Here is a 17,790-nt window from a genome sequence, read left to right as displayed (position 1 = left end):
AGAACTGGCAAGCCCTAGTTTGAGGAACGCTGTATTACACCATTTGCAAAATGCTAGAAAGTTTAAGCAATGGGTGGGACAATCTATGCGCAGATGGAAGGTATCCGAAGGAACAGGGCACGGGGTGCTAAGTGTTGAGGAGGGGACAGAAATGTGCAACTATCCTGGCAGAGATACCCGAGCGGTCAGGAAGAGACATAGGATCAAGGCAACAGGGCACTGGGGTAAAAAAGATGAAAAAGAGCAAGGGAAGATAAAAAAGGAGTGAATGGACAAGAAAACAAGTCACTTTGAAGCCGGTAGAGTACTAAAATTCCCTCCCTTCTCAAAACATCCCCCAATCAGCAGATTTATACATTGCTGACCATCTTCCTCAATAAGATTATTATTGTATATTTTTATTTATTCCTTAGAAATGGCCTTGTAATCCAAAGAAAGCTCAAAGCCCTTGTATTCAATTTTTCCTCCTTAGACCTTGAGTACTGAACAACAGCAAAATCAGGACCTTTGGGTTAGTGACCATCAAAACTTTGCCCCTGACCATCAAATTGCCCTTGACCATCAAGTTACGCAGGGCAATTTGTTTTAGAAAGTAAAGGGTTCAAAGGAAGAGACTTTTCCAAAGAAGCAGAGCTGTCTAGAGGGGAGGCCCATTGCACACACGACTGTTTCCTAGCCCAGACTGTCATGTAGTGATACTACTAATGATGTAGAGACTTATCACGCCTGAGATAACAAGCTAGCAACAATGAATGCTTAATGACTAGCTAGAATCATACAGATATCCACAGGTCATGGCTACTTACTAGAAAAGGAATTGGGTATTAAACATGTCTATCATTGCCTGTGCACAGCCCTGCTGCATAAGCACGGACACGTTCTGTGTCACGTGAGTCTCCTGCATATTACCAATTGGTGAGTAAGAGACACCTGGACCAATGGTGGTATAGCTAGAAAGAACCATGGAAGAATGGTCCGGGGCCCAGGATATGCTAAAGTTAAAAGGCCTTTAAGACTGAAAAGTGGGATGGCCATTAGAAAACTTCATAATCCTGCTGAGGTGATGAAGAAGCCCAGGCCCCCTGATTAGAAGGAACGGCATGCAATTTAAATACTACCCTGAGAAGTAAACCAGTCTTAGCCTTAAAGTTACTCAACCTGCGGTTCCACCAACCTAAAGCATCCCTTAGTTTTTCCACAGTCGTCCACTTTGATTTTGGCAAATGGATCCACAGGAGGAGCAGTAGGGAAGGGGTAACCTGGGCAGTGAGAATAAAGAAGGGTTAGAAAATCCAGTAACAACTATTCCAATGAGAACTTTTAAAATTGTGTTGACTATTTTTTTCTCATGCATATCAAGAAATGTCTGGGGACTCAGAAAAGGGCTTTGATTAAGCCTAATCATCCCCTTCATGGGGGAGGGTGTAGGCCACACACCTTCGGACCTAACCTTGCATGTGAACTCAGAGTAGGTGTGCCCTTTTCTCACTTTATAGACAAGCAACCTGGGGCACGGAGAAAGGCTGCAATTTCATATAACCACGGGCTTACCACTGTCCCCAGGAGTTTGAGAATCACACTTTTAATACAATATACATGCTCTAAGAGAAAGAAGTTAACAATGATACATTTTTATACCTGATTGTAGGGTTTTTCCATTTGTATACTTGATCATAGGATTTTTCCATTCCATTTTAACTTCCATTTTGCATTAAGCTGTAGGTAACATTTTCTTATGTCACTAAATTCTTTGTTTTTGGTTTTTGTTGTTGTCGTTGTTGTTTTTGAGACAGAGTCTCACTCTGTCACCCAGGTTGGAGCACAGTGGTGCCATCCTGGCTTACTGCAACCTCTGCCTCCCAGGGTCAAGCAATTCTCTTGCCTCAGCCTTCCAAGTAGCTGGGATTACAGGCGGCTGCCATCACACCCGGCAATTTTTGTATTTTTAGTAGAGACAGGGTTTCACCATATTGTCTAGGCTGGTCTTGAACTCCTGACCTCAAGTGATCCACCTGCCTCAGCCTCCCAAAGTACCGGGACTATGGATGTGAGCCACCCCACCCAGCTTGTTGCTAAATTCTTTAAACCCATCATTTCTAACAGTTGTCTATCTTATAAGATTACTTACCACCATAATGCATCAAACCGTATATTGAGGGTAAGGCTGCATTATGCCTCCACTTTGTAAGAGAAATCTTTCTCCTTGGCTCTTTATTCCATGTACACAGGAATCATGTATGACTTATCTTGTATTCTCTGCCCAGCATAGTGCTTGGCACAGGACACTGAGTAAATGATTGTCAAATGAATAAATAAAATCACTCACAGACATTAGGAAATGTAAATCAGTACAAACTTATTATTCTATTTTATGAGCTTTTTTTCTTGTTATTTTGGTTTTTTCTTTGGGATTTATAACTTTTTAAAGTGAAGTTTTGCTAATTTTGTCTATTAGATTTATTATACTTTTAAAAAAGCCACGAGGTCATACTTTTCTGGCACACTTCTGTGCATGCTGAATAGCCAATTTCTACTACCCTTGACTTTGATCACATGATAAAGAACAGCCTTAACTTTTCACCATCTAAGTAGTTGGGTCAAATGCATTACTTTTTCTAGTTTTATGCTTATTTATTTATTTATTTATTTTGAGATGGAGTCTCACTCTGTTGCCCAGGCTGGAGTGCAATGGCACAATCTCAGCTCACCACAGCCTCCACCTCCTGGGTTCAAGGGATTCTCCTGCCTCAGCCTCCTGAGTACCTGGGATTACAGGTGCCCGCCACAATGCCCAGCTAATTTTGTATTTTTAGTAGAGACAGGGTTTCACCATGTTGGTCAGGCTGGTCTTGAACTCCTGACCTCAGGTGATCCACCCACCTCAGCCTCCCAAAGTGCTGGGATTACAGGCGTGAGCCACTGCACCTGGCCATTTGATGCTTATTTTATGCTAAGTCCTATATTTGCTTCAGTACTATAAACCAGGGGTCCCCAGTGTCCAGGCCACTGACCAGTCCATGGCCTGTTAGGAACTAGGCCACACAGCAGGAGGTAAGTGGCAGGCAAGCAAGCGAGGCTTCACCTGTATTTACAGCCACTCCCCAAGGCTTGCATACCTGCCTGAGTCAGGTCACTAGTGATATTAGATTCTTATAGGAGTGTGATCCCTATTGTGAACTGCACATGAGAGGGATGCAGGCTGCATGCTCCTTATGAGAATCAAATGCCTGATGATCTGTCACTGTCTCCCGCCACCCCCAGATGGGACCTTCTAGTTGCAGGAAAAGAAGCTCAGGTTTCCCGCTGATTCTACTTTATGGTGAGTTGTATAATTGTTTCATTAGTAGTATAATGCCATAATAATAGACATAAAGTGCACAGTAAATATAATGTACTTGAATCATAACAAAACCATCCCCTTGACCTAGTACATGGAAAAATTATCTTCCACTAAACCAGTCCCTGGTGCCAAAAAGGTTGGGGACCGCTGCCATAGACTGAGTCTTGACTTGGATGAGTTTTTTTGTTTTTCTCTGAATAGTTACTGAGTCACTACAAACCACTGTATGTTAAGCATCTTCATATACCTTCTTCCTCTTACGTCTCACTACAACCCTCAGACCATTTTTCTCAGAATATTTATCCAGGAATTCAATGATTGTTCACTTACATGATTTGGAAATTCTATAGTTCACTGACTGAGACAATCTCTTTTAATGTTGCATCCGACTCAGGTTCTCCATCTTCTTCCATTTTCAGACATATCATCCTCACTACTTCCTGGCATCTAGAATAATACGTTAGCATACAGCAGATTCCCAGCTCAATAAATCCCAGTTATTATTACTACTGGATTATTAACACTATTAAATTTCGTAAACTGGCCTGAGAAGTAATAACTACGGGGTACGACTGTCTCTTTAAGAACAACAGGTTTCTAAACTCCAGACAAAAGCAAAATTTGGAACAAAGCTCACTTACATTCTGAACCAGTTTATTCATGTTGGCAAATGGCTTCTCACGGCTTTTCTAGCACTAATTTTCTATTATGTATGCTTCTAAAACTTGTAATGGGAACTTGTGTTCTGTCAAATGCACTTGGACATGCCTTTAATAATATATTTTCCTTTTATATTGCAAACTGTTGAAAAATAAATAATTTGGCCTTTGTCCCTGGTTCCTAGGAGAGAAACTCTAAATCCTTAGAATTTCCTGAATGTTTTGTTCTTCATGAGCCCCTTGGATCACATCTGAGTTTATGCTGAGTGATCAGATGACTCAGAATAGAGGCTGTTCACTGGAAAGACCATGTGATTAGAAGGTTGGGGCTTTGTGCTAGGTTAGTGGGGTGGAGATTGAGTTTAATCATGTGCCCAATGATTAAATCAATCATGCTAATATAATGAGACCCCAATAAAAACTCTGAACACTGAAACACATTGCAGCTTCCTGGTTGAACACATTGATGTGCTGGGAGGGCAATGTGCTGATTCCAAGAGGAGAAGGCACGGAAACTCTGCCTTTGGGAGCCTCTCAGACCTCATCCTATGTGTCTTCTCACTGACTGTTCCTGAGTTGTATCCTTTATAATAAAACTGTCATAGTGAAAATAGCACATTCCTGAGTTCTGTGAAACATTCTAGCAAATAATAGAATCTGAAGTGGGAACCTTCTTCTGTCTTGTGGGAAGATCCTGCACTTATAGCCATTTGGTCTAAGGTGTGGACAGTCTTATTGTGAACTGTGCCCTTTCACTTGTGAGAGCTGCACTAATTCTGGGTCATTAGTGTAGGAACTGAATTGCAGTACACCAGTGGGGAGTTGATATTGGAATATAAGTAGAGCAGAATTAGATTTTTTTCCTGAAATTAAATGATCTCTATTTGGCATGAAATGAGTTTAGACCACATGCCAATATTTAAGCTCTTGTCTCTCAGCTACAACCCAGGCTTCTATAGGCTGAGTACTCTGCAAACCACTTCTCCTTTGTCAGGTGCTTAGACTCTGCCAATAGCAAGCATTAGAGGGAGGTAGGAGGAGGGAAAGAAGACCGTTCCTTCCTGTGTGATTGCTGTTCCAGTAAGCAAGTTCTTAGCAACTCTACTTCATCCTGGCAGTTGGTCTGAGTTCCCAGCTTTGTTCTAGGCTCCGGGAACCAACCTTATCCCATGCTGCTCCAAGGTATTAGCAGCAGCTGAGCACAGCCTCATTCTCAAAGGATGGGTCACAGCTCTGAGAGACCCTGGTCTGAGCCCTTTTGATAATCCCAAGCCCTTCTCTTTGCAACTTCAGCCCCAGGGGTGGTAACTTTCCTGAAGTTATTTTCTGTATGTTATCTTGGTGCTCACTTTTTGCTTCTCCAGTCCCTCAACTTCTTACTTAGACAAATCCCTGGGCTAGTCTTTTGTTTAAACAGCTAGTATGATTTCTGTCTTTCTTTCTGGACTTTGATTGATGCAGACAAAATAGATTAACCTTTGAATACTGATATAATGTGTTTGCCAAAACTGTAGCTTATTAGTACTTATTTGAAGGCTAGAAAACAAAGACATTCAATAGGATATATGTTTTACATGCATTATACAATACTAATGGGAAATTATTTTGATTGTAGAATTCTAAGTAGCCTAGGTACACATAATTAAATTGGTATTTCTTGATTTATGGAACACTCACTATCAGTCTATGCAAAGTCCATCTTGGATTTTTTCCCCCAATCTATCACTAAACCCATTTTCTTCCCCACCTTAGACACCAGGTCTAGTGTATTTTATGCATATCCTTCTGCCAAGGATGGAAGTTTCAACAAAAAGTGAACACTCTGACACATCTTAGAAAAGCAATATTTTACTATGGTAAACTGAAAGGACGCATTAGCAATAATGGATACCAGACAATTTGGTGTTAGGGGTAAGGTTCTCATCTCAGTCCATTCCATGTAGCATGGAATTCTGCCTGTCCAGGGTAAAATCCTGCCAGGTTGCAAAAAGTATTTCATATTCCCAAGATCATCGTCCTGAAACTCTTGCATGATTACCACCTTACAAGATAACTACCAAACTGCCTTCAGCAGATCCTGGATGTAAGGTTCAGGTTCCAGGCACAATTTCTCACTCTGTCAACAGCACCCCTTGCCATGAATTAGCCTGTTTATGGCCACGCACAAAGTCTGGAAATGCTCAAACAGAGCAGACCAGTGAGGGCCCACTGCAACTTACCATTCATTTCTATGTTTATTTTTACATAGGTGTACTCTTAATACATCACTTGTGTATGTTTTAATTTGCATAAATACTCTGTGTAGTAAATCTCATTCTGTTTATTATTTCACTCTGGAAATCTATCCACATATGTAAGACTGAATATTATTCAGCTATAAAAACTGAAGTACTGATATATGGTACAACATGGATGTACCTTGAATATATAGTTCCATTTACATGAAATGTCCAGGATAAGGCTGGGCATGGTGGCTCACGTCTGTAATCCCAGCACTTTAGGAGGCTGAGGTGGGCAGATTACTTGAGGTCAGGAGTTCGAGACCAGCCTGGCCAACATGGTGAAACTCCGTCTCTACTAAAAATACACACACACACACACACACACACAAAGAGGCGGGTGTGGTGGCACATGCCTATAGTCTTAGCTACTCAGGAGGCTGAGGCAGGAGAATTGCTTGAACCTGGGAGGCGGAGGTTGCAGTGAGCCGAGATCGCACTATTGCACTTGCTGGGCAACAGAGCAAGACTCCATCTCAAAAAAAAAAAAAATGTCCAGGATAGAAAAATATTGAAACAGAAAGATGAGTGGATGCCTCAAGCTGGGTGGGGAGGAGGGAGATGAGGGACTGCAGAGTGATAGCTAAAGGGTATAAGGTTTCTTTTGGGGATGACACAAATGTTCTAAAATTGATTGTGGTGATGCATGTACAACTCTGTGAATATACTAAAACTCACTGTATTGTACATTTTACATGGGTGAATTGTGTGGTGTGTGAATTATATCTCAATAAAATTATTGCAGAAAAAAAAGAAAAACACTGGATGTCTTGCATCCCATTCCCTCCCTTTACATAACCCAGTTCTGACTCAAGTGTGATTTACCTGACTGATGGAATCAAAATCGTATCCAGAACTCAGGATTCCAGGCACTACTCTAGCCTCTGCATCAGGGGCCAGCACAATAGAGGGTGTGGGACAGATGCAGAAGGAGTTCATCACCGTACTCATCAGATTTCTCCTTTTTAATTTCATACTTAGTTTATTTGTATTTCACCCTTTCCCTTGATTAGTCGTGCCAGAAATTTGTGCATCTTATGAGAGTTTCCAAAACAGTCCACATTCAGCAGTTTGGGTTATCATCCTCATTTTCATGTGTTTTCCATTTCATTTATTCCCACCCAGATCTGTTATTTCCTTCCTTTTTGTTTCGATTTTGAATTGAATGCTTAGCTTACTTTTTTTTTTTCCTAGACACAAGGTCTTGTTCTGTTACCCAGGCTGGAGCGCACTGGCACAATGACGGCTCATTGCAACTTCCACCTCCCGGGCTCAGGTGATCATCCTACCTCACCCTTCTGAGTAGCTGGGACTACAGGCATGAGCCACCACACCCAGCTAATTTTTTTTATTTTTTGTAGAGACAGGGTTTTGCCATATTGCCCAGGCTAGTCTCAAACTCCCAGGCTCAAGTGATCCGCCCTTCTAGGCCTTCCAAAGTGTTGAGATTACAGTCATTAGTTACCACATCCAACCTCTAATCTTTCTTATTTTCTGATAAATGTATTCAAAACAATAAATTTCCCTCTAAGCTCTCTTTTAGATTCACACCAGATATTTTGACATGCAATGCTTTGATGGTCATTATGTGCATATCTTAATTTTCCCTTTAACATTGTTGTTTTTATTTATAGACATAGGTAATTTTTCCCCCTATACTTTTGTGTTTTTTTTTTTCTTTTTTGAGATGGAATTTCACTCTTGTTACCCAGGCTGGAGTGCAATGGCGCGATCTCGGCTCACGGCAACCTCTGTCTCCTGGGTTCAAGCAATTCTCCTGCCTCAGCCTCCTGAGTAGCTGGGACTACAGGCGTGCACCACCATGCCCAACTAATTTTTGTATTTTTAGTAGAGACGGGGTTTCACCATGTTGACCAAGATGGTCTCGATCTCTTGACCTCGTGATCCACCCGTCTCGGCCTCCCAAAGTGCTGGGATTATAGGCATGAGCCACCACGCCCGACTATACTTTTGTTAATTTCCAATCTTATGGCACCGTAATCAGAAGATATCTGTATGATGTTGACTGTATTTGTTGACTTTCTTATATTCTGGTATATGGCTGATTTTATGGGATCTTATGTGTTCAAAAAGAGTATGATTTAGTATTTGTGGATTTTACATATGTATTTAATTGAACTTATCATTCATATAACTGAAACCATTTACATCTTTTATTTTTATTTTTTGGAGACAGGTCTCATTCTGTCGCCCAGGCTAGAGTACAGTGGTGCAATCATGGCTCACTGCAGCCTCAAATTCCTGGACTCAAGCCATCTTCCTGCCTCAGCACCCTGAGTAGCTGAGACCACAGGCAGGTACCACTGTGCGTGGCTAATTTTTTTATTTTTTGTGGAAAATATGTTGCCCAGGCTGGTCTCAAACTCCTGGTCTCAAAGCTATCCTTCTACCTTGGTGTCCCTATATCTTCCATTTTAAAAATTTGTTTGACTTTTCAATACCAAGGGTGGTATGTCCAATTACAAATGTTAGTTTCTATTTTGCTCTAGACTATTTCCATCAGTTACTCCTTTTATTTGGACACTATACTGTTATGGGTAAATATTCCTTACTGGTTTCTTCTATCAGTATGTGATGTATGTTGCTCTTTATGTTTTATCTTCTATATTTTGTCCAACATTACTGTCATTTTGGTTTTCTTATGGTTCATCTTTGCCTAACGTATTATTTTCTATACCTTCAAAAATATGTTGAACAGAACTTAGGCATTTATGTACATGAGCAAAACTCTTCTGTCATGTTCCTTTCTCACTGTGTCCTTGTTTGGTTTTGCTAATAAGGTTATGTTATCCTCATAAAACAAGCTGGAAACTATTCCTTCTTTTACTGTCCTTTGAAGTAAGATGTTTAAGGTTAGTGTCAGCTGTCACTTGAGTGTCTGGTAGAACTGAGCCTGAAGCTTTCTTGGTTGGAAGATTTTTTAACTGATTCAATTTCTTTGATGGGTAAAAAACTGTTCAGCTTTTCTAATTTTTCTTGAGTCAGTTTTTGGAAAATTGCATTTTTTTTTGTCTTAGGAATTTGTCCATTTAAATTTTCAAATGTATTGGCATAGTTTCTTGTATTTCTTATTAGCTTGTTTTATCTGCTTTCATTTTTAGTGAGCTATAATTCACGTCATCAAATTCACCTTTCTCAAGTGTACAAATTGGTGTTTAATATATTCACAGGGTTATGCAACAATCACCACTATCTAATTCATGAACACCTCCATGATTCCAAGAAGAACCTCTGTACCTGTCACCAGTCATTCCCAATTCCCCCTCCTCTCAGCCCCTGGCAACCATGAATCTACTTTCTGCTTCTACGGATTTGCTTATTCTGGATATTTTATATCTCATTGATATAATCTGGACATTTTATATCTCATTGAAATCATACAACTTGTGGCCTTTTGTGTCTTGCTTCCTTCACTTAGCATAATATTTTCAAGGTTCATCCACATTGCAATATGTATCAGAACTTCATTCCTTTTTCTGGCTAAATAATATTTCATTGTATGGATCAACCACATGTCTATATCCATTCATCAGTCCGACAGACACTTAGTTTGTTTCCACTTTTTGGCTATCATGAATAATGCTGCTATGGACAAGTTTTTGTGTGAACACGTTTCCAATTCCCTTGGAGCAGAACTGCTGCATCATATGGTAATTCTGTGTTTAACTTTTTGAGACACCGCCAAACTATTTTCCAAAGTAGCTGCATCATTTCCCATCCTTACCAACAATGTATGAGAGGTCCAATTTCTTCACATCCTTGCCAGCACTTGTTATTTTCCTTTTAAAAAAATCAACCATCCTAGTGGGTGTGAAGTGGTATCTCATTATGATTTGGATTTGCATTTCCTTAACCGCCAATATATTGGGCATCTTTTCATGTGCTTGTTGGCAATTTGCATTTCTCCTTTGGAAAAATGACTTTTTAAAACTTTTTTTTCTATTTTTAAATTGGATTATCTTTTTATTAAGCTGTACCAATTACAACTTAATTAGCTTTTTAATCTTTGCTATGTCTAAAGTTCCCCCTTACTCATTCTTTATTTCTTTTTCTTGATTAATTTTCCCAGATAGTTAATTTGGTATGTTAATTTGGCTGGCCAAAGTGCCCAGATATGTGGTTTAAAGAACCTGACTGTTTCTTTAAGAGTGTTTTAGGAAGGAATTAACCTTTAAGTGGGTGGACTTTGAGCAAAGTAGATTGCCCTCCACAAACGAAGCTGCCCTCATCCAATCAAAGGCCTGAAGAGAAAAAGAGTGACCTCCACCAAGCAATGTAGCAGCAGATGGCCTTTGGACTTAACTTGCAAACATCAGGTTATCTCTGGGTCTTCAGCCTGCTGACCCAACCTGCAGACTGTGGAACTTGCCAGCCTCCATAACCATGTGAACCAATTCCTTAAAATAAATTTGTCTACATAGATACATACCCTATTGGTTTTGTTTCTCTGGAGAATCCTGACTGAATACACGTATCTGTCTTCTTAATATTTTCAAAGAATCACTTTTGGTTTTGTGGATCCCCTTTATTATTTGGTTTCTATTTCATTAATTCTGCTATATCTTTATTATTTTATTATGTGCTTCCTTCTACTATCTTCAGATTTATTCTCTTCATTCTCTCACTTCACAGTTTTTGGACTTTCCTCTTCTATCAGTTTAAACCCAACAGCCAACTGCCTTCAGGGGTTTCTCTCTGGATATTCCACAAGCAAATCAATCCCAGATGAGTTCCTCCACCTCCCCAAAGCTCTTGCTCCTCTGTTTCTTATCTCAGTGGACAATTCCACAAGCCACCTACAGTCTCCCAATCCTAAAACCTCAGTCCTAAGTTTTGCCCTTTCCCCAACCTGGCACATTTATTGAGTCATCACTTCCTGTTATCCCATTTATTTATTTATTTATTTATTTATTTATTTATTTATTTATTTATTTTGAGACACGGTCTTACTCTGTTGCCCAGACTGGAGTACAGTTGTGTGAACATGGCTCATGGTAGCCTTGAGCTCCTGGGTTCAAGTGATCCTCCTGCCTCGGCCTCCCATGTAGCTGGGACCACATGCGTGTGCCACCACACCCGGCTTTTTAATTTTTTTGTAGAGATAGGCTATCACTTTGTTGCTCAAGCTGATCTCAAACTTCTGGACTCCTCTCAAAGTGCTGGGATCACAGCCATGAGCCACCCCACCCAACCACTTCTTGTTATTCCTACCTCAGAAACTAGAGCCTGACTTTTGGCTGTAGCTCTCCCTCCTATCTGGTTCTTTGGCTTCTTTCCCACTCCTTCTGCCCTGTGCCATGTTTTTTTTTTTAAAAAAAAATCTTCTTTTTTCTTTTATTTTTTTGAGATGAGGTCTCTCTCTGTCACCCAGACTGGACTGCAATGGTGAGATCTTGGCTCACTGCAACCTCTGCCTCCCAGGTTCAAGCGATTCTCTTCCCTCAGCCTCACGAGTAGGTGGGAGGATTACAGGCACCCATCATCATGCCCATCTCTACAAAACTACAAAAATTGGCCAGATTGATCTTGAACTCCTGACCTCAGGTGATCTGCCCACCTAGGCTTCCCAAAGTGCTGGGATTAAAAGTGTGAACCACCTCACCGGACCTAGAGCAGACATCTAATCCTGTCATCCCACTGCCCCTCACATGACTCCCCAAAATTCCATTTCCCCTATACCTACCTGTTCTCCTTAGTCTTGAGACATAGGGATTGAACCACCCAGACACAGCCAGCTTTTCCCTCTCCCTTTCACTCTGTCCATTCCCCCATTTTTTATCACTGTTTTGGCTTGTTCCTTTCTTTCCATTTTCCATTGTGATGTCATTTTTTCCCTCTAAAATAAAAACCTGAATGAGACTAAATAATATTGGCTTGGGGCTTTTTAAAAAAATGGTGTGTCAATTCTTCTTCCTTTTCTTCTTCTCACATGGACTCTATAAACTCTTCCAGTAACTTCTGTTTTGGAGAACAATTCGAGCCATTTTCTTTCTCCCCCTCCTTTCCTCTCTCTTATTTTATACTCCCTTCATTTATTCTGGAACCATGAGAGAGGTACTTATTTTCTTGGTTGATTTTTCAGGTTCTCAAACTGGCTTTGTGGTTTCCATTTTTGTCTAACTCACAGAAACTATCTGTTCCTTTTTCGCAATCCCTTGAGCCTGTTTTGCCATACTCTACTGGGTGGTTAATGGCTTCTGGTTTGCTATTTATTGCTTCTAATTAACCACTTGGCTCACAGGTTTCAGGTATTAATTTAGCACTTGATTCCTTGACGGTTTAAGTTTTAATTGTCTGGCCACACTATTCAGCTTCATCCAAGAACTACTGCATCAGCCTCTTTCTGGATGGCCTCAATTGTTCCTTCTCTTTCCAGGGTCATATTATGAAGTAAAGATGTCAAGGGATTTTATAAGGTGTAAAGTTCCACACAGATGCGAATTCAGCCTTCATGGTGGCATTCCACTGCTTAGGAAACTGTAGTCCCTAACCGTCTACCATATCTGCTCCAAACCCTTCTTCTCAAGTTCACTCACAAAAATACCAAATTCTAGGCCGGACGCAGTGGCTCACGTGTGTAATCTCAGCACTATGGGAGGCCAAGGCAGGCAGATCTCTTGAGGTTAGGAGTTTAAGACCAGCCTGGCCAACATGGTGAAACCCCATCTCTACTAAAAATACAAAAATTAGCCAGGTGTGGAGACACACACCTGTAATCCCAGATACTCAGGAGGCTGAGGCACGAGAATCGTTCGAACCCGGGAGGTGGAGACTGAAGTGAGCTGAGATCATACCACTGCACTCCAGCCTAGGAGACAGAGTGAGACTCTGTCTCAAAAACAAAAACGAAAAGCCAATTCTACCTGTCCAATCCATTTCCTAGTGCATGTCAACAGAGACCCTCCGTTCCAGGTGGGCAAGACACCTTACACCACCTTATCCATTAAGTCAATCAATAAATCCACAGTTCTCTGCTACTTTATAGCTGCACCACTTTGGCTAAAATATTCAAACTTTCCTTGGGTCAGTTTCCTTAACTCTACAGTAGCAATAGTAGTAGTATTTAACTCGCAGTGTTGCTGAAAGAATTAAAATTACTATGGGACAAGGTACCTTAAAACGGTGCCTGCCCCACAGTAAGCACATATTAAAAGTTGCTCTAATTGGTATTATGATCAGGCTAGATTCATGGAGGATAAGAAGATAAATTAGATGTAAATTGTTACCCTTAAAGAACTTCCATATTAGTAGAGTGGTAAGTTACATATCCACATACTGTCCGTGGTAGATGGAGGTAGGATATAGGGAGATGATGAAACTTCTGGCCTTTGCCCCATGTTCTGTCCTTCTCTCTACCTCTCTAGCTCTTTCCCAAGAAAAACTGTGATCAGAACTCAACGGGCAGAAAATCCTTGATTGAGGCACATTTTACAAGTGGTCAGATAACTATGCCTTAGAGATAAGTGACCATGAATGGTGTTCTGTCTTTTCCTTCTCAGGCGGGGTATGGCTCCAAGGGTAAGGCAGTTAACATCAGCTAGCTAGGTTAAGACTCCGTCTGCTTCTCAAACCTGGCCATCTTAGCAGCAGGGAGAAGAAAGCTTCATTTGGGACTTAACCCGTAGCCAACATCCAACTCAGTTTTGTTTTTCCCCAAAGAACCCTCAGAAATGAGCATTTGCCCATAATCAAATGGTAATCTGTTTCACAATTTTTTTTTTTTCACCATGTTGGTCAGGACGGTCTCGAACTCTTGACCTCATGATTCGCCTGCCTCGGCCTCCCAAAGTGCTGGGATTACAAGTATGAGCCACCACATCAGCCTATCTGTTTCAAATTCTATCACTGCTCTGAATATATAGATTCTGGGTTAAGAACCTCGAGAAGTATGAGTGGTAGGATTCAAGCACTAAGATCCTACCTGAACTCCTGACCATAGAGAGCAAAGAGGGTCACGGCAGGGTTAGGAAGAATATCTTTGCCTAGTGGGAGAAGGAGAAAATCAGGGAAGGCTTCCTGAAAGAGGTGGCATTTGAGCTGAGACTGTAAGGATGAGTAGTACAGGCTTAGATAGTGAGACCCTCAAAGAATTCTGAAAACTAGCATAGTTAAACCAAAACTTAAATTTTTAAAAATGACCATGTTAGGGGGTAATCATTTTTTTGAGATAGCAAAACAGCCAGCGTCCCACCTCTGGATTTGGGGGTCTTGGCAATCTGGATACTGTGGGGAAACAGTCTCTGGGTAGGGTAGGTAATGGTCAGCAGGCTCCTCCTAATTTCAGCGGAATCTCCATTCCCACCTCCATTATTCAAATTCCCTTTTTCTGATTTTTTTTTTTTTTTTTTTTTTTTTTTGAGATGGAGTCTCACTCTGTTGCCCAGGCTGTAGTGCAATGGTGCGATTTCGACTCACCGCAACCTCCGCCTCCCAGGTTCAAGAAATTCTCCTGCCTTGGCCTCCACAGTAGTTAGGGTTACAGGCGCCCACCACCACGCCCAGCTAATTTTTGTATTTTTAGTAGAGATGGGGTTTCGCCATGTTGGTCAGGCTGGTCTCGAACTCCTGATCTCAGGTGATCCACTCACCTAGCCTCCCAAAGTGTTGGGATTACAGGCGTGAGCCACTGCGTCCGGTCTTTTCTGACTTTTATACTCAGTTTCATGGCTATTTGAGACATAAGAAGGGGGTACCCTGCACAGAGGGAACAAGTACCCTGTCACTAGAAATGGACAACCTCAAGTGTATTGATACACTAAGTCAAAGGCATTACTTGCACCTCTTCACTTGCCACGTCCTCCAAGGTAGGTCGGGCTCCCTCCTTCCTTCTCCACTAAATCTATCCTAGGAGAGTTCCACCCATAACCTCTCATCTCCTGAATCCATGGGTAATTTTGAGTCTTCATGCTATCAGGCCTCACCTTGGTAGGAAACAGGCTCCTTTCCTTTGCCTTCTGGGACACCCCTCTCTGCTGGTTCTTCTTCCCTCTCTCTGGCAATCCTCCTCAACCCCTGCTTTTAAGGCAGTATCACTGTTTATTTCTAAGCATCTTGGGAAAGTCTCTATTCAGGACCCACAGGGCTGAAGCCCAGGCCCAGCGTAATCTAGAAGAGGCACTGCCTCTGATAGTCCCATGCCACTTACATCCCACCCACCAGATGGTGGCAGAATCTGTATCCAAGGAGGAAGTGAAACTGAGAAGAGGGTAGGAGAAGGATGGAGAATAAGAGCTCAGAAAGCTCAGGGTGAGGGAAGGGGAGAGGTGAAACATGGTTGTAAAAGGAAATTGAAACAGGGAGGAAATTTCAGATAAAGCAGTTGAAGATTCATTCAGGGAGCAGGTTGAAACCATCACAGATTTTTCTTTTTTTTTTTTTTTTCTGAGAGAGAGTCTCACTCTGTCACCAAGGCTGGAGTGGAATGGTGCAATCTCAGCTCACTGCAACCTCTGCCTCCTGGGTTCAAGTGATTCTTCTGCCTCAGCTCCCTGAGTAGCTGAGATTACAGGCATGTACCACCATGCCTGGCTAATTTTTGTATTTTTAGTAGAGATGGGGTTTCACCATGTTGGCCAGGCTGGTCTCAAACTCTTGACCTCATGATCCTCCCACCTTGGCCTCCCAAAGTGCTGGAATTACAGGTGTGAGCCACTGTGCCTGGCCCCATCACAGACTTTTGAATACATGCCAACAGGTTAGAGGCAGGCTTCAGGAGGGTTAAACTGGTTTTGTGGTGCGAGGGGGAAACAGACAAACTAGGGATTGGTACACATATAGCAAGCCCTGCTGCCTGCTGTGCGGTCACCTCATCTAAATGCCTTCCTACTTCTATCTCACTAAAGTCTTTCCTACTTCATGAGTGGACTCTATAAAGCTGTTCTTGATGGCTGTGGACCACCTGATATCCATGTTCATAAAACCTTCTGGACTATACGATGAACATATCATTCTTTCTGTACAGAGAGTCAAAGGATGTACAGAATCTGACCTTATCCTTGATTTGCTAGATGCATGAGCCCAATCAGAATATAAACTCTCAAATGCCACATTTAAGCCACCTGGCAGCATAGGCTGTGTACAGTGTAAAGATACACTAGATGCTTTCAGAAACAGACGGGCTTTGGAATATTTATTCTTTTCCAGACTGACAGATTCTGCTTCTGCTTCTTGTCCTCCCTCCCCGCATTTCTCCTTCTTCCTGGCCACATGGCTCCCCACTAGAAGACTACATTTCTTAGCCTCCCTTGAAGCTAGGTCATTGTAACTATGTTTTTGCCAAAGGAATGTGAACAGCAGTAATGTGTGCAGCCAGCCTAAAAGGTAACTACTTGCCCTGAACTTCTCTTGTTCAGTCTTGAACAAGGACATGCATGCAACCTGGCTTCTACTGTACAGATGAGGACAAAGCCTTAGGGGATGGAAGAGCCACAAGATGGAAAGAACCTGGGTCCCTGAATGACCTTGTGGAACAGAGTCATTCTACCAGCCCCAGACCAACCAGACTTTTATCAGAGAGAAAAATATACTACCTTATTTAAACCACTATATGTTAAAATCTCTATTTCAGCAGTTAAGCCTCTACTTAATACATTTCCCAAAATCTATTATCTCCATCTTCTTTAATACAATAATTCTGATTTTTGAACTGGGCATATTATGTCTCAGCTAATAGGCTGTACTTACCATCCTCCTTTGTACCTATGTGCAACCACATGATTAAGTTGTGGCCAAAAAAGTATAAAAATTATTATATGAAACTTCTGAGTAATCCCCTTATAAAAGTAGTCAGTGACCTTTTTCCTGCTTTATTTTTCCCCACTGTCTTGAATGTGAATATAATGGCTGGAGCTCAAGCAGTTATTTTGAACCATGAAGTTACATTGCTAAGAACTGTGAAGAACCAGAAGGGCGGGATCCAGGGGCCCTGATGACCAAGGAGCCTCCACACCAGTTCTGGATGACCTATTTCCAGGTGTCTTTCCATAAGAGAGAAACTTTTTATCTTGTTGACGCTATTAATGTGTGCTTGTTGTATACAGCTGAACTTAATGCTAACAACAGATACATTCACTAATTGATATGAGCTCCTGGGACTCAACACTTCAAACCCCAGCTGGATTGTTGGCTATCCCTCTTAAGCAGAAGAAAAGGAAAGTCACTACTTCCCAAAGTTGCTAAAGTAAGAGGCCAGTTTCCATTCCTCCTGATCACCATCAGCTTGGCTTTTGTGCTCACTGAAGCAGCTCTACAGGGAGGCCCTTGGCTGACAAACTCCCAGTCTGTGGGCCCAGCAGGCCCCAACAATGGTGGCTCACATTAGGAGACCATAACATATGCGGCGTCATAAAAGAAGAGGGATGGGAGTGGGGAAGCTGTTGTGACCCAGCTCTGATGGGTCAGTGAGCAGGAACAGAACGCTACGAGGTGGGCGCTGGTCACTGCAAATTTAGGTCAATACAGACAGGGAGGAAATAAGGCAACCTCTCTCTTT

At 41.7% G+C, this 17,790-nt stretch overlaps 1 protein-coding gene across 1 annotated transcript in view; it reads right to left on the bottom strand.

Annotated features, from left to right (window-relative positions):
• The window catches only part of FRRS1L (ferric chelate reductase 1 like), a 36,525-nt gene that overhangs the window by 18,096 nt on the left and 639 nt on the right, over positions 1-17,790 (bottom strand). The window contains exon 2 of the mRNA XM_021672135.2: positions 1,175-1,259. Within this exon, the coding sequence (XP_021527810.2) occupies positions 1,175-1,259 (85 nt within the window). The remainder of the gene's footprint in view (positions 1-1,174; positions 1,260-17,790) is intronic.

This window comes from Aotus nancymaae, unplaced genomic scaffold (genome assembly GCF_030222135.1).
Source record: "Aotus nancymaae isolate 86718 unplaced genomic scaffold, 86718_ANA_hifiasm-v0.15.2.pri h1tg000003l, whole genome shotgun sequence".
Lineage (NCBI taxonomy): Eukaryota > Metazoa > Chordata > Mammalia > Primates > Aotidae > Aotus > Aotus nancymaae.
This window is presented reverse-complemented; position numbering and strand designations above follow the sequence as displayed.